Raw genomic sequence first — 26,170 nt, forward strand, 5'->3', positions numbered from 1 at the left:
CGACCCCATCTAACCTCTCTGAGCCTTGCGTCCTCACCTGGGAGATAGGTGTGTCCGACAGGGTTCTACCAGAGAAATGGGACCAGTAGGATATGCAACACATACATACACATATATCCTACTGGATGTGTACCCACACACGTGTGTGTGTGTGTGTGTGTGTGTGTGTGTGTGTATGTGTGTGTAGGGGGGTTGGCAAAGATTTGGCTTACACAGCTGTGGCAGGTAGCCAGGGCTAGTCAAGTCCAAAATCTGTAGATCAGGCCAGCAGGCCAGAAATTCTCAGGCAGGAGCTGACATTGCAATCTACCGATAGAATTTCTTCTTCCTCAGGGAACCCTCATTTTTGCTCCTAAGGCCTTCAGCGGATTGGGTGAGGCCCACCCACGTTCTCCAGGGCGCTCTCCTCTACTTAAAGTCAGTGGATAGGAGATGTTGGTTACATCTACACAATCCCTTCACGTAGCACCTAGATCTGCATTCGATTGAATAAGGAGGGACTATAACCCCGCCAGGGTGACACATGAACTGACATCACAACGAGGGGACTATAGAGCCCCGTGAGGAGGGAGAGGGACCTTGAGGGGTTAGCCCGTGGTACAGATTGATTTGTAGGTGTTTTCAGGCTAAAGCAACTCCAGCACCCACTTGCTCACTGGAACATGCCCAGCGAGGCATCTGCTGGGGGAGGGGAGTAAGGGGTGCTTCAGCCCAATGGGGAGCACAGGATTAGGGGCTTTCCTGCCTGCAGAGGAGAGAGGGCTGCCCCCAAAGAGCCTAGAGAGGGGGTGTCAGCGGACCTCACGCCCAGACAGCTGTCAGAGGAATTTTCCGGCCTGAAGACCTGGCCAGGAGCAGGCTGGGAGCTGTCAGTGCTTTGGAAATTCCCACCTGGCCAGGGGTGCCCTCGGCAGCGGGTGTCTGGTCAAGCTCTCCTCCGGGCCCTTTCCTGGGAGACCCAGGGCTTTGGGGATAACCATGAGACTCACAAACGCAAATCTGCCCTCAGACAGCAAAGCTTGTAACTCAGGAAATGACAATTTTCCAAATTTCTCCTAATTTCAGTCGGTTTTCTAAAAAGACTAAAGTTGTTATATATATATGACATATACATATATATTATATGCATCAAATATATCAGCGTTTTCCTCCTCTATGAAATGGGAATAATGGTATTTACTTCCCAGGGTTGTTATGAAGGCTAAGCTAGACACAGTGAGTGGGACACAAAATATTAATAGCTGATATTTATTTAGGACTGGGCTGGAGCCTAAGCCGAGGCTAGATGCTTTCCACACATTGTTTCAATTATTCATTAATAGAGCTCTTGACCTCAGTGGCACAGAAAGGCTTGGGGGTAGGTTGGGGGAAGAGTCCCTAAACTTTAAAACTAGTATGGAAAATTGTGTCTTGTGTGTATTTTATAGCAAAATTGTCCCATGATTTTCAGTCAGCCCCTCGAGTTGTTAAGAACTTCACATTTACGGTTGGACATTGTTAGAATAATTTCAGTGCTGTTTCAGCCTAATCAAGGACGTGTCACAGGTAAATAGTCACACCACAGAAAAACTTGGAGTTTCTAATAAAATATTCCTGACTTTGAACAAGGCCTGCCTCCCTACCTCTTGTAAGGAACTTTGCAAATATTCATTAGCTGAATTGGAAAAAACAAGAACAAAAACAAAAAAAAACCTGAAATAGTTTCCAGGGTCTGATAGGACAGAGACAAATGCAGCACTGGCTGACACTTCCACCTCCAATGCACTGGCCAAGGGAGAGAATGACAGAGAAAGGAGAGCTAAGGGAAGTCCACCTAGTGGTCCTTGCTTCTCCACCGCGCTGCGCCGAGGGCACCCTCGCCCTGCAGGGGTGCTGTGCCTTTAAGGTCCACAGGCTGCGTGATGTCAGCAGCCCGAGGGCACTTGGAGTGGCAGGCGCTGCAGCCCGCGCGGCGGGACACTTGGAGACTGGGGTTGGTGTAGGACCTGCGGCGTGCCCCGATTTCCCGCTTTCCTGCCTCGGGCGCCCTAGGGCCCCGCGGGCCATGCCCCGCAGACACTGAGAGGGCATTGGCCCAGCTCCGGGAGGACGAGGCGCCGCGCGGTACCGGCCATGGGCAGCTTCCAGCTGGAAGACTTTGTGGCAGGCTGGATCGGAGGTGAGTGTGCACAAGGGACCCGAGAGAGCCGGGACGAGCGTTGCGCGGGCCAAGTTTGCACGCCGAGCTCTCTGTCGGGAAGCTTTGCGCCCCGCGCGCTGCCCAGACACCCCCCAGCGTGCGCGCTGCTCACTGTGGGACGTCCCGGGGAACCACGCGCCCCCCCGGGGTGGCTTTTCTGCTCTTCGCGTGCTGCTGGAGCTGAACTCCACAGCGATTCACCCTGCGTTTACCATTTACCTGCAAGTTAGAGCCCAGAAAACTTGATCTGGTAATGATTAAACCGCCAGTCGGAGGCGACCGTCAATGGAACCTCCCAGTGTTCACACACCCTTAGGTGACCTGCGCAGCCGAGTTTGAGGATGTGGCTCCGGGGAACGTGCGTGCATGGACGGGGCTTGCCGTGGGTCCTCGGGAGGGGGGGGAGCCCAGCTTCGGGATCAGATGGACCCTAGAGGGTGCCCCGACCCGAGGGAGTGGAGCTCACAAAGCGGGCAGTGGACCTGCTAGACGCTGGGCTGCAAATGCAGACTGTCAAGAGAGGAACCCATCTGCCCTTCTTCAGACTCCGTCAGCCACCGCCTTTCTCCCAGGCCCCTCTTCAGGCCCCTCTTCTCCGCCTGCTGGGTCCCTTCCCACCACCCTGAGCCTTTCTCTAACGAGGCCTGGGACGGATTTGCTTGGGCAAAGAGTCGCATCCTTTCCCTCCCTTCTCCGTTCTTCTGTTTCTAGTTGGTCTCTCTCTCCTCCTTTCTCAGCTACTTGGGAGGGACAGGGGGTCGTTTGAGGGACTCCGCTTATTAATAAAAAAAAAGCATTCTTTCCTTTGGCCCCACCTAAGAGGCTCATCAGAAAAGGGATGCTGGCAAATGCAGCCCCTCCACAGAGAAAAAGTGAAATATAAAAACTGAGGTGCTGAGCCAGCTGCTGACACATTCATGCCCCCACCAAGTGTGGTAGGTTTGGGGGAAACAGAGAGATTCGTAGGAAAAAGAAAATAGGAACCAAAGGGTTCTTCTCCTCCTGGCACCCCCTCCCACCTAGCAGGGGTCTGCTCCCACAGGGGCTGCAGGGGCCCTCCTTCCCCTCCTGAGCAGAGCTGACTCCTGTGCCCGCAGGCATGCCTTGCTGGCATATGCACCCTTGTAATCTACTTTCTAGCTCTATACCTGTACCTTTTCTGGGCATTTCATGTGAATTGAACCATGTTTCAGGTAGTCTTTTGTGTCTGTGTATATCTCTTTAATTAGTACAACCCCCCTGGAGGAAGGTACTACTATTGCATTCCCATTTTACAGATGAGGAAATGGAGTCTGAGAAATTCAGCCAAGTGTCTAAGGCCGTGCATCCAGCAGCCCCTGGATTCCAGCCCAGGCCATCTGGGGCCAGGGTCTGCCATCCGAACCCTGAACCATCCCCAGCTCCTTAGTTGTTCTTTCTTTATGACCTTGCAGGGCAACATTTCACCACTATATCCTCCACGTTTGGTTTGAAATTCTATGGTTTTTTTGAAGTCCTGAGATCTGAAAACCACTAACCTGAAATTACCTGTTTTATCTCAAATGCCCTGCTCTGAGATGGACGGCCAACTGAGTGAGCAGGGAGGTACTTGACTTGAGGCTAGATCTGGGGCCACTGCCTGGGCTGAGGGATGCCCCCAGTGAGGGACACACCCACATGGCTGAGCGGCTGGGGCCCCAGTGACCAGAGCGCAGTCCTTCCCCTGCTGGGATGGGTCCCTTGAGTGTGAAGCTTCTCGCCAGCCGAATATATGGCTTCCCACTGCCCATCACCTGCTATGCCTCTGCCCAGTTCAGTGGGAAGCAGAGCGGGGCAGGGTCTAGAGGTTTTGGACAAAGGCACAGTTTGCTCTGGGATAGCTGTTTATTTGTCCCCTGTAAATATTTAATATTCCAGGATCGCTTAGCTGCCCTTACCTGCCTAAATCACCTCTGCCAGCAGACATTTCCTTCCTCATCAGCCTGAAAAGGAATTTGACTGAAGAATAGCTCTCCTTGCAATCTCTCTGTCACCAGGCTTCTATAACAAGGGTTTCTTAATTGGAGTGGCCTCAGGGCATCCTTGCCTCGCTCCAACATTGTACAGGATTTCTGAGTATGTGTGTGGATGGGCTTTTATCAGTGAGGGGAAACAGAGTGTCCATCATTTTCATTGGGATCTTCTTTACAAATAAATAAATAAAGACAATGCAATACTAATAGCATCTATTTGGGGGCATGCGCCAAGTGCCAGGCTCGCTGCTACGTACTTTGCGCTCATTATCTCATTTTATCCTCACAATGGAATAATGTTCTTATTATTTCCACCAAATGCATGCTCAAAGTGAGGCATAGACAGGTTAGTAAACTGTGGGTAACTGAAAAGTTTCTGGGTTTTCTCTTCAACTCCCTTCACTGGGGTGCTTGCTTCTTGTGGCAGGGCCAAGTGGTACTCAGTTTTCCTGCCCTCCCCTGGTCCTGGAGCAGCGCCGATCACATTGGGCTTCCCTGGCACTGGGCACTGACAGAGTCACTGTGTGTGCCTGAGCCCTCTGCCCCATTGCAAGAGCCCGCTGATGCATCTGGGGGCCAGGGGCTGAGTGACCAGGTGTTCCTCTCCTATCCACAGGTGCAGCCAGCGTCGTCGTTGGCCATCCTCTGGACACAGTCAAGGTACAGTAGCCATGTTTCTCCATTACCTCTTAGAAGGGGTCTGGAGCGGGACTGCCCAGGGAAATGCACCTGCTGTTTCTGATTCCCCAGAGAGTCTCCAGCCAGGGCAGGCTCTGTGCCACCAGCCTGAGTGGTGGGGGTGCCAGGCGGGCTGGTTTGGAATGGCCTTACCCTCATTGCTTGGCAGTGAATTTGTTTCTGTAACTGCCCTTACCCTCCCTCCAGTTTCTCATGAGCTGGTGGGGGAGGGGGCTGGGACACTGGTGAGTGTCCTCTCCACGTCCTCATGGAGCTGAGGAACTGAAAAGGCTTTGAGTATGACGTTGGCACTTGAGCCGTAACAGTTAAGGTTGGGTTTCAGGTGATAGAAAAGTTACTCTGGGCACAGAGAACAGCATGTGCGAAGGCACTGGGGTGGGGAAACTGGATGGGTCCATCCTTGGGAGAGACCCACTTGCCCGTTTTGCTGATGCATCAGGTTTCTGACAGCAGCTGTGGGATTAGAGTCCAGGAAAGATGGGCCAGACTCACTCCTCAGGGGTCACAAATGTGAGGTTGGGACTCTGGCTGTCAGGGAGCCATTACACCCTGATGAAGCACATGGTGTGTGAGGACTCTGGAGCTGGGAGGGCCATCTGGCTTGGGATCATCCAGCCCACTTGTCCTACAGATACAGAAGATGAGACCCAGAAAGGGATCACACAGCAAAGTACAACACTATGGAGTGAGATGCTACAAAGGGGCCTTCTTTGACACCCACCCCTCCCACCTGTACCCAGCAGGTGAGCAGAACTCTGAGCCACACACTGAGAGCATGGCACTGAGAACAGTGCCTCCTCGCCTGTGCCTTCCAGATCCAGCTCTAAGGCTCTGCTTGGATGGTGCACAAAGAGGAACCTCTGAGGCCCTTCTCACATGGCTGCTGCAGTTTTCTTTCTCCCCTGTCTCCCTCCCTCCATAGGTCAGAGCCCAGGCCCACCCTTCTCATAATGGGAAGATCAACCTACTGGTCTAAACTATATGAAGAAAGCCTTTGGGTGGTGAAGGGGTTATTTAAGGCGGTCCTGGCCCAAGGGGATGGTGGCAGGGCACAGTGCTGGAAGCCAGGACCACACAGCGTTGAGAGGAGCAGGCCCTCCTGGAGCTGGTATAATCCTTCCAGTTTACATGGGGGGAGTGTGAGGTGCAGACTTCAGGCACATGCCCAGACCTCACAGCCGGGATGGGATAGGTCCATGACTCAAAGCCCAGAATTGAGCCCGGCTCCCAGGCCAGCCCGCCTCACTGTCCAGTGCCTTCTCCCCAGGCACAGACTAGAGCCCAATAGATGTTCCCTGGATGAAGAAAGATGGCCACAGAGCCGGTTTCTCAAAGAAGAATGTCATGGCAGCACTGTTGACTTGGCCCCTGGGGACCAGCCCCCTGGATACTCCCAACCGCAGTGGACGGTACTAGGCTCTGCAGTGGCTTCCCTTTTTGGAAATCATTCTCTGGGCCACACCTTGCCCCAGGCTAGCAGAGCTCCGCCACTGTTTAAGGCTGCCAAGGACTGTGCCTTCTCCTTTGGCTGCCCGTGCCCAGGGGCTCGTTGGGAGTTCATGGAACTGCAAGAACAGAGGTACCCAGGCAGAATGTGGATTTGGGACACAGAAGGACGTCTCTGCCAGCAGGTGGCCCGGCGTGTGGGGAAGGGTGAGGGAGTGAGTTGAGCCAGGGGCTGCTGCAGATGCCAAGGCACAGTGCCATCACGTCAGGCCCTGCCTCCCAGCCAACCCAGCTCCTCTCCCCACAGCCAAAAGCAGTTGAGCGCTACGGTGCTGGGTCTGGTTCTCAGAAGGGCACTTGCAGAGAAAGAGAGGCTCTGAGACCCTCATCAGAGTAATGTTTAGTGGCCATTTCCATGAGACATGAAGACTTTAGAAAACTCATATGAACATTTGAGAGGAAGTGAGATGGGTCATTGATTTTTCCGATGTTAATATCACAGTCTTGATCATTAGACATGCAAGTGTTCACCATTTTTTGAGGATCTACCATCCAAGGCCACAGGCTGGTGGTCCTCAGACTTCATTGAGTATCAAGCTTCCTGGGGAGTCCCACCTTCCATTTCCCCCAAGAGATGCGGCTGCAAGGGGTCTGGGGAAAGGCTGCGAGTGCACTGAACACAAGCTTATGGGGGAGTCCAAGGCAGGGCTTCTAGGATGACAAAGGCTAGTCCAATCCCCCCATTTACTGATGGGCAAAAGGGCAAAGCCTTTGGGTCCATGAGCTGAGGTGGGGTAGCAACTAATTGAGGACTCCCGGGAGAGTGTGTGTGCTCCCAAAAGGGCCCAGGCTTCTGCTGCCCACGCTCAGGAGTAGGTGAGCCAGAGGCTCTTGGACTGGAAAGGTGAAGGATGAAGAATCTGTTTTGTCAGGAAGCACCCCAGTGCCCAGGGCCTGTTTGCATGCCTCAGAGGAGGTGGTAGAGGGAGGTGGGTGGGGCCACGGGGTAGAGGGGTGTTGGGCCAGAAGTCTCTCTATCGTGTTGTTGGAATTGGGGAAGGGGCCAGAGAGGGGAGAAGGTGCCAATGCAGCTAGCCCTGGAGACTCTGCAAGAGAGATGTCGGCACCCATCCATCCAGTACCTGTCCGCTAGGTACCATAAACACATCCAGGCTCTGAGGATTCAGCAGTGAGGGAGGTAAGGGGATAGATATTTTTTAGGAGTGATAGACAATAATTATGGAAGACAGTAAAGGCACAAGGCAGCTGCAGGCAGTGGTAGGTGCTGGGAAGAGTCACCAGGCTGTGAGAGAGGAGGTGACTAGGGCTTGTCTGTATCAGAGGGAGGGGAGGTAAGCTCTCTGCAGGGGAGGCAGGTAAACTGAGACCAAATGATAGGAAGAAGTCAGGTATACAGAGTTGGGGACACAGTGCTTGTGGCCAGGAGAATAGCTGGTGGCCCAGGGTGGGAACTGGCCTTGATATCTGTACTAAAGGAGAACAAAGAAGGCCAGTGTGCCTTTAGTGAGGTGAGCAAGGGTGCCTGAGAAACCCAGGAAGAACGGGTTTGGGGGGCAGGTTGATGTCATAGCCTTGATCCTCAGTAGTGTATTGATAGCTTGACTGATTGATCAGGAGGCGGCATGACTGAGCTGCAAAGAGCGTGGGCTTTTTTAGCACCACTTGACGGTGTGTTCTAGTGACTGTTCAACCCACTGGGCCTGGTTCAGAGGAAAGCAGAGGCAAAGAGACACATGGCTCTGGGGGATCTTACCATCAGAGACTGTGCGAACGGAGGTGGCGATGAGATAGGCTGGGAGTGGGTTTCCGGCTTCCTACCATTGAATGCATGTCCTCGCTACAGTTTCCAGGCCATATCCACTCAGCCTGAAACCCTAGTTCTCATGAAGCACCACAGATTCTCAATACTGGCTGTAACTTCAAATCCATTGGAAACTTTTGATGCCCAGGCCACAATCTAGAACATCTCCACTAGAATCCTTGCGGTGAGGGGGACCCAGGCATCAGTGTTTTTAAAGGTCTCGTGTGATTTCTCTGAAGTTGTACACCAATTCATTTCCTTGTCAATGCACATTCTCAGGAAAGAGAGTATTCAGAGACTTTGCCAGCTTTACATACAGAATGAAATCTGCTCCTCCATCTTGATCACCAACCTTGTAATGCTCCAATGCTCCCACTTTGATTAGTGCAATTTTACTGAGATACATTCACACACCATGCCATCCATCCAAAGTATATAATCAGCGGCTTGCTGGATCATTCCATAATTTCGTATTCTTCACATGATCATTTTTAGAACATTTTTATTGCTCCAGATAAAGAAATAAGAAGAAAAAACAAAACCCAGAACATCCCCTGCCCTTTCACCACTCCTATTATTGACCCCTACTTTTGCTGTGGTGTAATTTTTACTGTTGGTGAAAGAATATTAGGATGTTACTGTCAACTACAGTGCACAGATTGCATTAATTCTGTGTTTTCCTGTGTATGATAAACTCTGTAATGGACTCCTATATCTATACATTCTATAATAAATATCTCTAATAAGAGAGAGAGAAAAAAAAAAAGAGCGTGGGCTTTGGAACCATGCAGGCTCAGGGTTTGAATTCTGTCTGTGCCATTCCCTGCCTGTGTAGCCTTTTGCTAAACAGGTCTGAGTCCCTGCCTCCCAAGTTAGGTGTCAGATTGGAGGGGCCCTCCTGGAACCCCGCAGGCATTCAAAATTGGTAATTGCTGTCTTTCTCAATATCATCCTACATAAATTAAGTTATTCTTTGTTACCACTACCACGTGAAAAATGTATCTTAACCAAATTTGGAGAAGGCGTTTAAGTTCCCTGACTTAAATGGCGTAACTAAGTTTCCCTTCGGGGTTTCCCCGGGGGCACCTCCGAAGCCTGTGCTCATTGTCCAGTGGCATCTCTGCCGCCTGGCCGGAGGACCTGCCCCAGCACACGAGAGGATGCTGTTTGAAAGCTAATTTAAAAATGAAAAACTCTCTAAAAACTAATTGATTTGCTCAAAGGGAGTCGGTAATGAATTGTTGTTGAAATGGATATAGGAGATTTAACTGTAAACCATCGGGGGTATATTACTTTGCAGTGGCTGCCAAAAACAGATTGCCACAAACTTTGTGGCTTGAAACAACACAAACTTCTTCTCTCCTGGTTCTGGCGGCCAGAAGGGCAGCACTGAGGTGTGGGCCGGGTGGAGCCCTCGGGAGGCTCCGCGGGACAGACTGCCCCACGCCTCTCCTGGCCTCGGGTGGCCGATGCATTCGTGCTCCCCGGCTCAGGACACAGCTCCCCAGTGCCACCTGGCTGCACAGGGGCCTTTTCTCTGTCCCTGTATCTGCCCCTCTTCTAATGAGGACATGTCACTGGACCCACCCTAAATCCCGGATGATCTTATCTCAGTTTCCCTAACTTAACTACATTGGCAGTGACCCTTTTTTCCAAATGAGGTCACGTTCACAGGTTCCAGGTGGGCATATCTTTTATGGAGGCTCCCATTCAGTCCACCAGATGGAGGAATTCCTAAAATGTTTACTTAGAGCCTCTCTTTGGAGGGCTTCACAAGTGACAAATATCTTTACCATTCTTGCTGCTTCAAAGAAAAACTGAAATTGGACACTGTGGGCAATGCATCATGGGTATGTTTTAGTTTGCTAAACTGCCATAATGCAACACACCAGAGATGGATTGGCTTTTAATAAGGGAACTTATTTAGTTACAAATTTATAGTTCTTCAGAGAAAGGCAGCTGGCTTTCCTCTAGCTGCCTCTGCCCCATGGGAAGGCACACGGTGATGCCTGCTGGGCTTCCCCCCAGCTTCTGGGTTCTCACGGCTTTCCCAGGGTGACTCCGTTCTGCATTTCCAAACATCGGGTCTGAGCTCCGAATGCTGAGACAGGTATGCTGAGATGCTGAGCTTGCTTCTGGCCTCTACCTTTTAGGCCTCCAGCTAATTAAATTAAATGTCACTCCCTTTGGCCAACTGCAGATGCAGTCAGCCATAGACGAATTTCATGTGCTGATGATTTAAGTCCACAGCAACAGAACCAAGGGGCATCACCACCTGGCCAAGCTGACACCTGGACCTAACTATCACAGTGTGCTTTATGAATGAGCATAGCGTGATGTTTTCTAGAAATCATGTGAACCAGCAGAGTGGCCTAGCTGGTGGGAACTCTTGGCACAGGCCAGTGAAGGGTATTTCCTGGCTCCTTCACAGCCCTTATACAGAGCCCACCTTTCCCTCATATAACAAATGCCTACTGGGCACCTCCTCGGGACCAGGAACTGTATGGTGCTATGAAATCAGTGGTGGACAAGGCAAGCCCAATCCCTGCCTCCGTGGGTCTTACAGCTGTCTGACAAAGCCACCCTTTATCTCTTCCTGTTCAAGCGTCATTCCCTCTGTGCTAAGCCTGGGCAGGGGGCCAGTGGTGCCTGTTAGGGGCCCGTCCCCCTCTGCACCAGCAAGTCTCCCCCCATGGCCTGGCCACCTGTCCAAATGAGAGGCTGGGGCTCTCTTCTGTCTCTCCTGCTACCTGAACTCCTGGAGGGAACCCTTCTATCAAACTAAATCCAGTCTCTCTTCACCCCAAGAGCCTCCCCGCTGTGGGCACCAGCCTGGTGATGCCAACTGACAAGGCTGTGTCCAGCCCAGGGGCAAGGCCCAGAGTCCTTGCTGCCCCCAAGGACATCCTCCTGCTTTTCTTCTGGTCCACATTTCCTTCAGAGCCCCCGGCCACTGCGAAAGCCAAGGACAAGGGCTTCAGAGTCAGAACGGCCCAAAGACTGACCTCACCATTTACTCTCCCATGACCTAGGGCTCAGCACTTACCCTCTGTCAGCCACGATGCAATCATCTCTAAAGTGAGCAAGTAGCACCTACCTAGTGGGGCTGTTCTGAAGCTCAGTCCCTCAGTGTCTCCTTTGTGCAAGGCCCTGGGGAAAGAGCAACGGGCAAGGTGCTCCTGCCCTGGTGAACAGATGCAGGGGTGCAGGGAAGCCCCAGGACTAGCCCATGGGAGACCCAGGCTCAAAGGACTCTAACTCTGACCCAGGTCAGAGACTCCTCCCCTGCCCGCAGCTGCCTTGGCACAGGTGGGAGGCCCAGCTGCTGAGTTCCATGGCTGCTCGGTGGTTGTGGACTGGGAATGAGCTGCCCACCTGGCTCCTGCACAGCTGCGTATATGGGTTTATGCGTGGTGCAGCATGGCCATGTTCTCTAATCAGGCCTCAACTGCCTTTAAGACCAGCTGGATTGGGCGATTATAGGCTGGCTTCATGGGGTGTCTCCTCCCCCTCATGACCACCCTTGCTTTGGTCCAGCACAATCCCCACCATGGCAGTCTGCCCCCTCACCCATCCAGGCCAGCTACGGGCAGGCATAATGGGCCAGGACAGCCAGGGCATGGCCTGCTTCGTCCGGCCGATGGGGCTAGTGCCCAGCACTGAGGCAGCAGCCGCAACTCCTGCTCTCGCACTGGGCACCCATCCTTCTCTCCCTCTCGTTTTCTCCCTGGAGGTCCAGAGAGCTTCAAATGGGAAAGAGAGCCATCATCTAGAAGAGCATCAGCTCATAACGTCCTGGCTATAGAGTGCATAGTGACTGGGCAAATATTTCATTCATTTGGGGGATTCAAAGATAAGTTCTGTGAGCTGCCCAGCGCTTTCCCAGGCACACAGAAGTGCCCACTAAATGCCAGCTCCTGTTGTCATTGGGGGCCTGGAGCCTGGGCAGTGCTGCAGGACTCGGTGCCAGCTTGGTCGGCTTAGCTAGCGACCTTTGCTCTATCATCTGCTTGGCCATGATTCCAAGTTCCCTCGTGCATGGTCTGCTTGAGTGACTCAATCACTCAACCTTTTTAGTGGAAGCTTGATCCCACCTGGGGGGCAGTCAGCACCCAGAGAAAGTCCAGACAGAACTGGGACCAGCATCAAATGGGGCAGAGAGAGAGAAAGAGGTCCTCCCCACTCCCTGTGACCCACGTCCTTGTCCTGGTTGGGGGCATCCCACCCCAAGACAGCCGTCTGTGGCTCTGCTTAACAAGAAGGAAAGCCCAGTTTCCATTTTGCTACATCTTCCAGAGAATCTTCTCCACCATTCAGTTGAAATTTTAGTTCTTATCCCTCTTCCTTGGTTTATTTTCTCCATAGCACTTGTCGTCCTCAGACACATATTTACTTGAGAATTATTTTTTATCATCTCCGTCTCTCCACCCCACTAGGTTATAAGTTCCCTGCAGGGGCCTTTGTTTGATCATTGCTGAATTCCCTGACATTGGAACAGTGACTCTCAATAAACATTGGTTGAATGAAGGACCATACACATTTTTCTGATTATAAAAGTAGTACTTATGAACAGATACCCTTTATGCATTAGGCCTAAAAGACTACTATATATTTCCTATGGTTGTATGAACCGATAAAAATATGTAGGCAGATGCCTATCAAACTGTCCACTGTGCTGTTAGCCACGGTGTGCTCGGCAGGGGGGCAGAGGGGAGGGGCTTCAGGTTGGGTCAAGCTGGGATTTAGCCTTATATGTCATGCTGAAATGTTTTTATTAAGAGACTGTATTGCTTGTGCACTTAAAAGTTATTTTTTTAATTATGCAAGCTAAAAATTGTAACAAAAGTTATACCACCTTATAAGAAAGTTGAAAAATGCAGAACAGTTCAATGCGGAAAATCAAAATCACCCATGATGACCCCCTCAGAGACCATCGTTTTTGTGGTGTGAGCTCTCCCAGAGTCTTCTCCACTTCCCTGAGAGTCCAGCTCAGGTCTTTCTGTGACTTGCTGGCTGACTTCCCTGGGCCTTAGCACCCCACCAGGCACGGGGTTCGGGGTCCCGGGGTCAGGGCGTCTCCTCGTGCCTCTCGTGGCCCCTTCCTCCCCAGACACTGGCATGCCAGGGTGCTGAGGAAGTGTTCGGATGGACATCTAAGGAGGGATGGGGCCAGGGGGGTACCTGGGGCATTTTGTGGGCTCACTCAGACACTCTGCCAACTGCCGTCCTTGTCACCAAAGCTGGACTCCACCGGAGGGCTGCATCCCTTAACTTCCAGCCCCTCACTCAGCTGGTCACAGGGACCACTGCCAGCGGCTCACCAGGCCATGTGGTCAAGAGGAAGGACAGACAGACCATCTTGCACTACAGGAGTCCAACAAAAGTAAACGGAAAACAGATCATTGATGCTCAGACCCCAGAAGATGAGTGGGAGCTGGCGGCAGGGCCTTACAGGGGGAGCAGCAAGTGCAAAGGGCCAGAGGCAGCACAGAATTGGGGCTCCAGGGCCTGGGATGGTGCCGGTTTGGGGATTGCATAGGGCAGGGGGTGGAGACAGCAAGCAAGGCGGGGGAGAGAGAGGCTGGGGCTCCCAGTGCCTCCTGGGCTCTGGTAAAGAGTATGGGTTTTATTCCAAGTTTAACGGGAGGCCACGGGGGAGCTTTAAACAGATGCAATGTGATTTCATTGCTGTTTGGAAATAATCCCTGGGACTGTTGTATAGAAATAGACCAAGGGAGCGAGGGAGAAGCAGGGAGCAGCTGGGGAGACCTGAGAGCTGTTGTCCAGGTGGGGTGGGGCAGGGGGTGCAGAGAGCCGGTGGTCAGGCTGGAGGGGATGGACAGGAGCCGGACAGAGCTGAAGCTGCCTTGTGAGAGCCATGGTTTGGTTTTTGCACTGGATATCCCCAAGCCACCATCATTTTTTGCCCAACTAACTGATGTTTGTTCTTGCAAAGAGTGACTTCTGGTGCATTCGGCAAGGTCTGATCGGGTCGGATGAGGGCAGCAGGGTCTGTGCAGGGCAGAGCACCTGCCTGACCGGGACTGGCCCCAAGACGCCCTTGCTGGCCAGAGGCCCCGGGCAGGACTTCCCCTCCTGAGGCCCCTTGGGGGGGCAGTGGGTTCATGAAGGTGTCGGGCTGGGCCCTCACTGCCCTTGCTTCTCCCCACAGACTCGCCTGCAGGCGGGCACCGGCTATGGAAACACCCTCAACTGCATCCTCACGGTGTACAGGAGGGAAAGCGTAAGTGGCTGTGGCTGAGGGGGTGCCCGCCAGGGCTCCTATGAGAGATGGGGGGCAGGTGGGGGAGGCCCCAACACCCCCCATCACCGCAGCTCTTCTTTTCCCCAACCTTCTTGAGTATGGCGTGTTACCTAAACCTACCTGTCACCTAGTGCAGGAAATAACTGGTTTTGTGCAGCCTTTCTGGAAAAATTCTGAAAAACATAAAACCACAGTGTAGAAAATTCCAGGAAAAAAACCAAGGGACCTGTCAGTTTTTCAAAACTGAATGAACGGCTGGTAAGCCATGTGCGGATGGGCTTCCCTGAATTTGGCGAGGAATGGCTGATTCCAGACGCCGGGGAGCCAGCTTTGCACCAAGGCTGCTTGAGGCCATTCTTTTTCTTTTCAAAGGGAAGAAACGGAATATTTCTGTAGAAGTTGTATCCCATTCCCTTCTTGAGAATTCACCTGTGCATTTAGGAATACATTCTAAGGCCCCTCTTTAGGGAATTTGACATAAAATTAAAAATTTAGGACGTAATGACCTGTGGATTTAAAGAAATGGTCAGACTCAAACCCTGATGCAGACAGCTTGGACTTAAGTCACTGGAATTTTGGCCCCCCTGTGGGCTGTACCTATCAGGAATGCCCTAGAGCTCAGGAAACCTGCCTGTACCCTGAGGTTTTCCACGGGCAACATGGGTCTTGCTTCAGGTGTTGTTTTAATTCTTTCCATCACCTCCTTTAAGGTCAAGGAGGGGGAGCCCAGCAAACCGTGTCCTCGTTATTCCCAGGTAACGCTGTGGGCTTCCACGGTGCCCTGAAAGGCAGCTGTTGATCCTCTTTGCCCTTCCCAGCAGCATGTGCCCTGCTTCAGGGCTACTGGGGGGATCGGGCGTTTCTGTGGGACAGAGCAGCTCCTGGCTAAGCAGTGCCCTTAGTTATCTAAACGACCGTGTAACAGAGGAGGAGCCCGAAGCAGGGTGTGTGTGTGGGGGGGGGGGGGGCGTGCATGGGGACATGTGTGTGTGTGTTCACACAAGTGTGCATGTGCACATGTGTGTGATGTCCTGCCTCTGGCAAACAGGGTTACAGCCCACGCAGGTCAGCGTCAGCAGGTCTGAACAGCCTGGAGTCCGTCTTATGGCTTCTGGCTTTCTCGTATTTGACACAAGGGTTGAGGCGTGTGAACCGCCCTGACTCCTCCACGGGCCTGTGGAATTTCCCGTGAAGAACCCTGACCTCAGCACCCAGCACCCTTTTCTCAGCCTGCTGGGCCCCATGTGTGCCTAAGCCTCTTCTTAGGGGGCTACCGGGGGCTCCTCTCTCTAGCTACAAAAGTATCCTCTCCCAACCCCCTCGCCACAGACCTGCCCATTGTTTTGTAATTTGCCTGGCGGTTTGTCTGTACCCCCCTGGCCTCACCTGCCCCTAGAATTTGCGCTCAAGAGGGCAGAAACCGACTCCTTCCCGTTGCTGCCCAGCGCCTGGCATGTGGCAGGTGCCCGGAGACTGGTGGCAGGCCCGGGATCTGGGCACCACTGTACAGAAATCCAAACATCGTGCAGATGTCAAACTGACAAACTGCAAATCATATGCCACAATTGGTGCATGCATATCACTGAGGCTGGATAAGCCCATGTGCATATTGCATACCTGTGAAACGGCTAACACTACATATGTTACTTCCATAAGTAGTTTTACCCTGCATAAGTAGTTTTACCCTGCAGAAATCCCCTAGCCCATCTTGAATCAAACTGCAACCAGAACTTGCAAAGCAAAATACTTCATCGCAGACATTTGCTCAGGATTTTTAAAAATGCAAACATTATAATGCTTGGGGGACTTAAAGATTATTAAACATGAGATTAAAGTCAACACTGCTTGCAAAATACCTGACACGGAGAGAATATTCCACATATTCATGTAGATAGGACAGGAATGAATGTATATTACAGAGCCCTGGCTTCTTTCTGCTGTTTTATTCTAGCTTTACATGGTCTTGGATCCCTCAAACACGGAGATTTAATAAAATAATATTATATTAACTTTTTTCTATTCTAGTAAAAAACAAAAATAACAAAAAAAAAAACGGCATGCAGGACCCGGCTCCTCCCCGGGGCAGAGTCGCGAGCAGCCGGCAGCCCCTGCCCCCCACTGTCTCTCCCATCACATCTTCTTTTATTCTCCTCGCTGGCTTATTGGTTTATTTGTTCTGTGGCGTCTCCCCCACCAGACTGAAGGCTCCACGGGGCAAAAGGTCTTGGCGTGGTGACCTGCAGCCGGGCGAGGGGCAGCAGGGCGGAGCACCCTCCCCCTTTTGCCGCCCGTTTTGCCGCCTGGGTCCTCACGCTTCCCCCCCCCCCGCCCCCGCCGGGCTTCCCCGCAGGTGTTCGGCTTCTTCAAGGGCATGTCCTTCCCCCTCGCCAGCATCGCCGTCTACAACTCGGTGGTGTTCGGGGTCTTCCGGAGCACGCAGCGCCTGCTGAGCCGGCTCCGCGGCGAGGAGCTGGGGGCGGGCCCGGCGCGCAGCCTCGGCGACCTGGTGCTGGCCAGCATGGTGGTGGGCGTGGTCTCGGTAGGCCTGGGCGGGCCCGTGGACCTCGTCAAGATCCGGCTGCAGCTGCAGACGCACCCTTCTCGGGAAGGTAAGAGGCCGGGACTGGGCGCTGGTGTCCCCGGGCCCGTGACCCCTTCCGTGTTTGCTGGATCTAGCGAGTGGTTGCCACGTAGTAGTTTGTAACTATTATTATTTTATGATCTGTAGTAGTAGCTGTCATGGGTTAAGTATTTATTATGTGCCACACACCCTGCTAAGAGCAGGTGCTTTTATTGTCTCCATTTTACAGGTGAGAAAACTCCGGGCTCCCAAAACATTTAGTTATTTACTCAAGGACACACAATTAATGACTTGCAAGCCAGGACCAGCTACAGAACTTGCCTAATTTACATTCATAACATCAAATGGGAATGTGGTAGCTCCTTCTGGAAATGTTATTAAGCATATTAAAATGCAGCAGCAGAGCCTTAAGCCCACTGTGGGGTCCTGTGTGACTGCCAGATCTCATCCCTAGGAAGCTGGCCCTGAGAGCTGGGACTCAAACCCGCATCTCTCTTACTCCAAAGTTCGTGCTCCTAACCATTGATCTTTTACCTGGACTGGGCACAGAGGTGTGAAGGGGGCAGCTCCCGCCTCACCCTCGCCTGCTTATGAGCCCTTGACATTCCAGTTAGAACTTCATTTCTTGGTATGAGACGTGGGTACTCCTGAACAAAAAAACTGCATCTGTCATTTTCTCCTCCCTGGGAACGTGGGAATAGTTGTTTTGATATAGGATGTTACAATGAACAGGAGGGCACCTGCTGTATGAAGTGGACACTGCCAACTCTAGAGGGAGGAAAAGCTTGGGGTCTTAGAAGACATATTTCATTGCCTTAGATTCTAGGCTCTACCACTAATTTCACTCTGTATCCTTGGGCAAGAAACTGCCCCTTCCTGGACCCCAGTCTCCTAGTCTATATAATGGAAGAGCTGGGCCTATGCTCTCTAGGGCCACTTCTTGTCACTCAGGCATCCAGTCGGGGCTGACAGCCTCCCACATGCTTCTCAGCCCTCAGGATAAGCCCTTTCTTCCGAATGAGCCCCGTCTGTTCTCTCTGCCCACAGAGGCCGGGCTCAGCTGTGCCCCACACTGAAGCCCCTTCCCCTGGCCCAGCGCCCCTTCCCCCACTCAGCCCGGGTGTCTTGATTCAGGCTCCACCCCGTGCCCACCTCGGAGGTGCCAAGGACACACTGCGTACCCTCTGAGCACAATGCTGAGGCTCCCCAGGACCTGTGGAGGGGCTGGGACCCAGCTACCCTGAGGACCTGCTTCATGCCTGCTGGAGCACTCAGCACCCCCAGACCCGTGGTCACTGTCCGCCTGTGGGGAGGGGCCAGGCAACCAGCTGGTTGGCTCATCCAGGAGGTCACAGAGCATACGCTCTCAGGGGCGACCCAGGAAGATGAGGACAGGGGATCCCTGCCTTCCTCTACTGGACACATTGACTCGTGTCTGGGATAGTTGAGCTTGATCAAAGAGAGAAATATTTGACACTTGCTGATCTGGCCCCATCTCAGAGGCAAAAGCAAAACTGTAGAGGAATGAAGGACATCATGAGCAGGATTAGAACCCAGGAATCCTGGCCTCTAATCTTGGGCTCTTTGCTCTATTCTGTCTACTCCAGGAGCTCTTGTCTCAGTCTCAGGTGAAAAGGAAGGCTATACCCAAACCTTAAAACTCTTAGGGGGTGTTCTAGTTTGCTAGCTGCTAGAATGCGATAAACCAAAAGCAGAACGGCTTTTAAAAAGGGGAATTCCTTAAGTTGCTGGTTTTCAGTTCTAAGGCGAGGAACTGCCCCAATTAAAACAAGTCTATAAAAGTGTCCAAATTAAGGCACCAACAAGAGGTTACCTTCACTCATGACAGGCAATGAAGTTCAGGGTTTCCTCTCTCAACTGGAAAGGCACATGACGAACATGGTGACCTCTGCTAGCTTTCTCTCCAGGCTTCTTGTTTCACGAAGCTCTCCTCGAGGTGTTCTCCTTCTTCATCTCCAGAGGTCTCTGGCTGGGCAGGCTCTGTCGTGGCTCTAAAGGGACTTTCTCCAAAATGTTTCCTCTTTTAAAGAATTCCAGCCAAGGCCCACCTGGAATGGGTGGAGTCACATCTCCCTCTAATCAAGAGTCACCACCCACAATTGGGTGGGTCACATCCCCATGGATAATTGAAAAACTCCCACCCAGCAATACTGAATGAGGATTAAAGGACATGACTTTTCTGGGGTCCACCACAGATTCAGACTGGCACAGGAGGTCTTGATGTTGGAAGAGGCTCTGCAGTAAGGCAGCCTGTGCAGGTTCCTTGATTCCTGCAGGCAGCTCTGCCTCCTTCACTACCTGAGAGCTCTGTGCTTGGAAGGGGAGGAAATAGGGGTGGGCATGTGTGCATAGGATGTGTGTGTTATGGGAGGGTGGTCTCAGCCAACCTGGACCCTAAGGGAGGTGTTTCTTAAGAAATGCCTTCCTTTGCAAAACCTGGGACATTAAGAGCAAAATTAATTGCTGAGCTTTCTTGACAATGTTTGGCTCCATCCCAGCGTCCTGCCCACCCACCCACTCCCACCTTGGCCTTCAGGTGTTCGAATGGTGGCCAGCTTGGCACGCAGGAGCCTGAGCAGTAGGGAGTCCTGAGGCCAGGCTGGAAGCCCCTGGACACTGGCAGAAGCCTGGGTGGCAGCCAGGGAAGGGACCAGACCCAGGAAGGGCCCCAACTCTGGGTGTGCAGCTCTCTGCCATTTCAGAAAGCTGAGCTCCCCTCATTAGCAGCTGCCGCTGTTGTCACGTGCTTATTTTGGACCAGACTCTGTGTTAAGTGCTTTACACGTATCATCCCATTTAATGTCCACCATGACGGTGGGAGGAGGGAAGGATTACTATCCCTGTTTATTTATCCAGCAGATAATAGCTGTACAGCTGCTGTGTGCCAAGCCCAGGGCCAGGTGCTGGAGACCCAGAGGTGAATGAAAGATGCTGTCCTGTCTCTCTCCTAGAGCTCCATGCAGCTGAGCAACAGATGGGAATTGGGCCCCTACACACCGTGGTGTGTGGGAGGGAGAGGGAAGTGCTCTCAGCCTGGCGGAGGGTCAGGAAAGGCTTTGAGGAACAGGATGGAAGGAGAGCCTGGAGGTCAGGACCACGGGCCTGGGCAGGGCAGCCCTGAGGGTCACTCCCATGCCTGCCTCGCCGGGGGCCACAGGGGCCTGGGACATGGCCCGCCTGGGCCAGGGCTCTCTGGATCTGCCCATCTGAGAAGTCCAGGGCCTTCTAGGGTTTTGTCTCTTTGATAAGCCTTCGAGCGGTGAGAGCATGGGGACCATGCCTCTGCTGGGGGAGGCACCGACAGCATGGTGTCTCAGGAGGCACATGATACCCTGGCCCTCCTCGTGTGTTTAGCTTCCCATTGCCTCGGGTTGTCTGTTCATCTGTGGTGCCAGAAGAAAACCGGTTCTCTTGAATAAACTCCTTGAGGCAGCAAAAGAAAATGAACATGTGTTTGCTCTGTCCTTCCTTAGGGTACCAGGAAACTGGCCTTTGGGAGCGCACAGAAGATTCTTTGTAAAGGACAAAAGGAGTTTCTAGGGTGGAGACATTTCTCAGCCCTTCCAGAGCTCAAAGTCATTAGACCTTGTTTTAGTTTGCCGGCTGCCAGAATGCAATATACCAGAACTGGAATGGTGTTTAAAAAGGGGAATTTAACAAGTTACAAGTTTACATTTCTAAGGCCGTGAACATGTCCAAATTAAGGCAAGGCTATAAAAATGTCCAAATTAAGGCATCCAGGAAGAGATACCTTTGTTCAAGTAGGCCGATGACATTCGGGGTTTCCCTCTCAGCTGGAAAGGTATGTGGCGAACATGGCGGCATGTGCTGGCTTTCTCTCCAGGCCTCTTCAACAGCTTCACTGGGAGCATTTTCTTTCTTTATCTCCAGTGGTCTCTGGCTGTGTGGGCTCTGAAGCTTCTGTCATTTCAGGATCTTTCCAAAATGTTTCCTCTTTTAAAGGATTCCAGTAAACTAATCAAGCCCCACCTGAAATGGGTAGGGTCACCTCTCCATCCAGTCAAAGCTCACACCCGCAATTGGGCGTGCCACATCTCCATGGAGATAATCTAATCAAAGCTTTCCAACCTACAGTATTGAATCAGAGTTAAAGGAAACTGCTGCTCCTGCAAGACTGGTTCAGGATTAAAACATGGCTTTTCAATGTTTTCAAACTGGCACAGGCCTGGTCCCAGTGGCTTAACTGACAGACGGACACAAAGATATATTTACCTGAGTGAGTGGAGACTATGGCTAGAGGGTCCGCCACCAGCTGAGCCCCCACAAGCCTCTGCCCGGTACCCCCGCACCCACTGCCAAGTGGAGTGAGTTCAAAACCCGGCCATCTGCTCTGAGCCCACTGGTGACTGTTTTGCTTCTGCCCCGGGATTTGGTAGAAATGCAGACTGCAACAACTTTGGCAGCATTGGGCCACCTGGGCCTTTGCAGAAATCATCACACATGGAAGCAGCTTCAAACCGTGGGGGGGAGTGGGCTGGAGCACATCTCCAAGAAGTGTTCACGTCATGGGCATGGCTCATGGGTTCCCAGGTGTTCTTGTTTGCTAGCTCCCAGAATGCATATACTAGAAACAGAATGGCTTTAAAAAAGGGGAATTTAATAAGTTGCTAGTTTACAGTTCTAAGACCAAGAAAATGTCCCAATTACAACAGTCTATGGAAATGTCCAAGCTAAGGCATCCAGGAAAAGATACCTTGGTTCAAGAAGGCCGATGATCAGGGTTTCTTTCTCAAGTGGAAGGGCACATGGCAAATACAGTCAGAGTTTCTCTCTCATCTGGAAAGGCACATGGTGAACACAGTCAGGGTTCCTCTCTCATCTGGAAGGGCGCATGACGAACACGGAGTCATCTGCTAGCTTCATCTCCTGGCTTCCTGTTTCATGAAGCTCCCCGGGAGACATTTTCCTTCTTCATCTCCCAAGGTCGCTGGCTGCTGGACTCTGCTTCTTGTGGCTATGTCATTCTTCTCTGCTCTCACTGAATCGCTCTCATTCTCCAAAATGTTTCCTCTTTTCTAGAACTTCAGAAACTAATCAAGACCCACCCAAATGGGTGGAGATATGTCATCACCTAATCCAGCTTAACAACCACTCTTGACTAAATCACATCTCCAGGGAGATGATCTAATTACAGTTTCAAACATACAGTATTGAATAGGGATTATTCTACCTTTATGAAGTGGGATTTTGATTAAAACATGCTTTTCTAGGGACCATACATCCTTTCAAACCAGCATACCAGGGATGGGCCTGAATCCTTGGCTGACCTGGGCTGCCCCTCTGGCCATGGCCACTCTTCCTTACCTCCCTTGGGGGATGGTCTTGGTGACTCCAGATGCAGGGCAGGATGAGCTATTGAGGAAGGGGCAAGAGACGCAAGCAGAAGGTCACTGGGCAGTACTTTCTGCCTGGGAGCTCTTCAGAAAATAAGGAAGAATGTGATTTTTCTTTTATGTATTCCTCAGGAACCTTCTAAGCCAGAAGTGGCTTACTGGGATCAGGGAAGTAACATAAATGGGCAGAAGTGCCTGGAAAATGAAGCATCTCCCATTTTCCTTGACACCCACAACCCTTCTCATGTAAGCTTCATTTTTCCTCTTTTGCTTGAAATGTGTACACAGATTTTGTTTCACTTTCCCCACATAGCTCTAGCATTAGTAAATGAGCAGTGCAAATGCCTAAGTAGGTGGGAGGCACAAGGGAATGGTGGGGACTGTGGCAAGCTGGACCTGCATCTTCTCCAAGGGAGTGGCCACATCTCCGCTCCAGCTGACTGTTGCCAAGCGGCCTGACATGGCAGGACTTTTGATTTTCAAGAGAAAGCAGTAAGCTAGATTTTTTTTTTCCTGCAAGATCTTTCAATGGGAAATTATCAGGTGATTGAATTTAAAAAAGCAAATAAGCAAACGCAGCACTGTGCACCTAAAGCTCTGTGGACTGGATAGAACAGGTAGGAGCTGGGGCTTGTGCAGACCCATGAGCTCTCTGGTCTGGGTCAGGCCCCACTCTGGGTGGCAGATGTGCTGAGATCCGTGTTTCCACCCTTGGCCGGAACTTGCAGGATTGTTCGCTGCGTGTGGCTCTACCGCAAGATGGCCGGGGGCCACGTCCCGGGTGGTGGCCCCAGGAGGTGAGGCAAGCACCCTGAGCAAGGCACCAGAGGCCGCTGGCTTCTCTACTTGGGCTTGTGATGGGTGGGGCTGAGACCACGTTGAGGTGACAGTCCAGCTTACCTGGCGGAGGGACTCAGAAATAGAAGGCCAGTGAGTTCAACATGATTGTCAGCAGTAGTGACCCAAAGTTTGTGAGCTTTTATTCTAGGGGGATAAACAATATCTATGTATTTTTAATTTGCAAAACACAGAACATTGAAAGTATTACAGTGTTACCCACTGCTAACACCTTAATGCATTTCCTTGCCTATTCTATACTCGTAGGTTGGAGTTTAAAGGGGTTGTACCCATTTTATAGAAATGATCTCATAGCCTATTTTTAACTTAACAGTTAAAACACTATAACAGAAATATTTCCCGTGTTGTTAAAATAGCATAAAATTATTTAAAAGAGATGGAAAAGTAAGCTGGATATGCAGTATTCCATCAAATACACACACATCAAGAGAGTCAAGATACTGTAGTTGAGAACTCAGTTTCTGGAGTTGGAATGCCTGCTTTAAATCCTCCCTCCACTGCCGCTGAGGAATTTTGGAGAACTCACCTGCCATCGCCAAGCCTCAGCCTACTCATCTGTAAGGCAGGCACAGCAAAGTAGCCGTTTCACAGAGGGGGAGTATAAGAATGAAATATACACGGAGCCCTAAGCACAGTGCCTGGCACGTTGAACATGTGTTGCCGGCTATTATTATTATTAAATGCATCATTTAACAGTTTTCCTACTGGAAACATTTAGTTATTTACAATTTTCTACTCTTAAAAATAACAACGTGATCAGTAGCTGTGTCCATGAAGGGTTGCCTTCGTTTAGGGTAATTTCCTTAAATGTGCGGGCCTTTTGATTCATGAGTGGGTCAGAGGGTAGGGCCATTTTAAAGATTCTTGGTACTTATTATAATATCATTATCCGAAGGGTTTTACCAGATTACAGTGGGTACATTTAAAGAGAATTTCCATTTAGCAGAGGTTTTCTCCTGGGACCTCTGCCACTTGGCAAGAAGGAAGAGCTGGGTCCACAGGGAGACACCTGCGAGGAAACCCCTTTTACAATGGCCCTGTCCCTTTGTGGGGACCGGAGCCTCGCCAGCGCCATGCTGTGCCCACGTGGAGAGTTGGAGGTGGCCCGGCGTGGCCAGCGGTCCCTCCGCCGCCGCCTCTGCCAAGCCCCATCCTAGAGGCTGATGGCCGGTGCCGCTCCTCCCCCATCTGGGAGCTCTCAGGCCCGTGTTCTCATTAAGAGCTATTTAACGTGCAGATCACAACACCCACAGTGGGACAGGAGGGCAGAGTGTATGGCCTCAGAGGAGCATGCAGCGTTAACCCTGTGCTGGCCGTCCCCGTGGTTTCACAGGCCCCCCCATGCCCTCTCGTTCGTTCACACACATTTCTGGGGCCCCTGCTCTGAGCCAGGCGCTGAGTTGGCCCTGGGGGTAAAGCAGAGGTGTCTCAGGCACAGACCCTGCCTTCTGGTGTGATGGCGAGTCAGACGTAGACTGGGTGGGTAAGGCTCCCCTTGGGACTCAGGCTCTGTGGATCAGAAAGCACAGCGGAAGTGGCCGTTGATCGGGGTTTTGAGTGTTGGGTAGGATTTGGAAATAGGAACATGGGAATGGAGGGGTGTTTCAGGACAAGCAACAATGTAGGAGAAAAACCCAGTGGCAGGAAAATGCAGCCTATGGCCAGAAGTTGTGGCTTGGTTAGGGAAGACGTGCCTTGCAGGCAAGAAGACGCAGGTGAGCTGTGAAGAGCTGCGATGGTTTAGCTGAGGGTGGACTTGGAGTCTATCCAGGGGGCAGGGAAGAGTCTTGGACACCAGAATGTCACCCACCAAGCTGTATGTAGGAAGATGAATCCGGCCTTCAAGGAGCTGGAAGCTCGTGGGAATAGTCGAGTAGGTTGGTTTAGAAGCTGCTGCTGCAGTCCAGGTGAGAGGCCAGGATGGCCTGACCCAGGACAGTGGGTTTGGGAACAGAGAAGAAGGGCAGATGCGAGAGGCCTCGATGATAAAGAAACAACAGGCCAAGCATGAGGGGCAAACAGGGTGAGAAGAGTGTCTGAAGTGACCTCAGATTTCAAAGTTGGGCTCTCAGGGTGGTGGAACCAGCCACACAGGGAATTAAATGACAAATGAAGTTTAGGACAGAGCTGAGCATGGAGTAAGATCATTGCTTAGTGTCATCTCTGCTGCTGCTACTGCTGCTGCTGCTACTATTTTGGAACCTGGGTGGAGGTGCAGGCTTGGAGGAGAATATGATGTTTGACTTGTTTATGTTGTGTGAAGTGCCTGTGGGACTTGCGTTGCAAGTGTCAGGGCTTGGGGTAAAGACATGGGGTGATGGAAGTAAGAGTTGAAGTCATGGCTTTAGATGTGAATGTCAAAGTGAGCTGCAAAAAAAAAGGAGAGGTGGCCATCAATGAGAAGACCCAGGAAAGGAGTTTGGGAGGGAACAGAGAGTTAAAATTATTCTCGTATCTGTAGTTAATTATTGAGCACATACTATACACATTATACTAACATTCCATTATGTAACCACCACAGTAAATTTTATTATTATGTCCATTTGACAGGGAGAGAAACTGAGTCTTGGGTTACCTAACTTGTCCATGCTCCCACAATTATACAGTGAGGGAAGGAATTACCCCAGGGTGTCCAGATCCACAACTTCTGTTCACAGAGTCCTGAGAAACAAGTGTCACCAAAGTAGGATGCAGGAGAGTAAAGGAGAGAGAGCTGCTGAAGAGGCAAGGCTGAGGACAGAGACAAGGAATTGGAGAAGGGGAAAGCTGGGGGAGAGGAAGGAAAGAGAAAATGCAAAGAGATTTTTTGAGGGCAAGAGGAAGGAAGTTGAAGGAATTTACATCAGAAGGCATGAGTCCACCATATTCAAGATTATCTACATAGAATAAAGGGGACAAAAGCTTAGGTAGGGTTTGAGAAGTAACAGGTCCTCATTTCTGGACCTGCCAAGATG

General features: G+C 51.5%; 1 protein-coding gene across 3 annotated transcripts in view; it reads left to right on the forward strand.

Moving 5' to 3' along the window:
* Positions 1-1,884: 1,884 nt before the first annotated feature.
* The window catches only part of SLC25A48 (solute carrier family 25 member 48), a 49,025-nt gene continuing 24,739 nt past the window's right edge, over positions 1,885-26,170 (forward strand). For 2 of the 3 annotated variants that reach the window (XM_077138513.1, XM_077138514.1), the window contains exons 1-4: positions 1,891-2,158; positions 4,787-4,830; positions 14,310-14,381; positions 16,753-17,011. In XM_077138513.1, coding sequence (XP_076994628.1) covers positions 2,113-2,158; positions 4,787-4,830; positions 14,310-14,381; positions 16,753-17,011 — 421 coding nt within the window. In that variant the 5' untranslated portion in view covers positions 1,891-2,112. Of the gene's footprint in view, positions 2,159-4,786; positions 4,831-14,309; positions 14,382-16,752; positions 17,012-26,170 lie in introns of all 3 variants that reach the window. The other variant, XM_077138512.1, reaches the window with a different exon arrangement.

The sequence above is a fragment of the Tamandua tetradactyla genome, chromosome 20, assembly GCF_023851605.1.
Source record: "Tamandua tetradactyla isolate mTamTet1 chromosome 20, mTamTet1.pri, whole genome shotgun sequence".
Classification (NCBI taxonomy): Eukaryota; Metazoa; Chordata; class Mammalia; order Pilosa; family Myrmecophagidae; genus Tamandua; species Tamandua tetradactyla.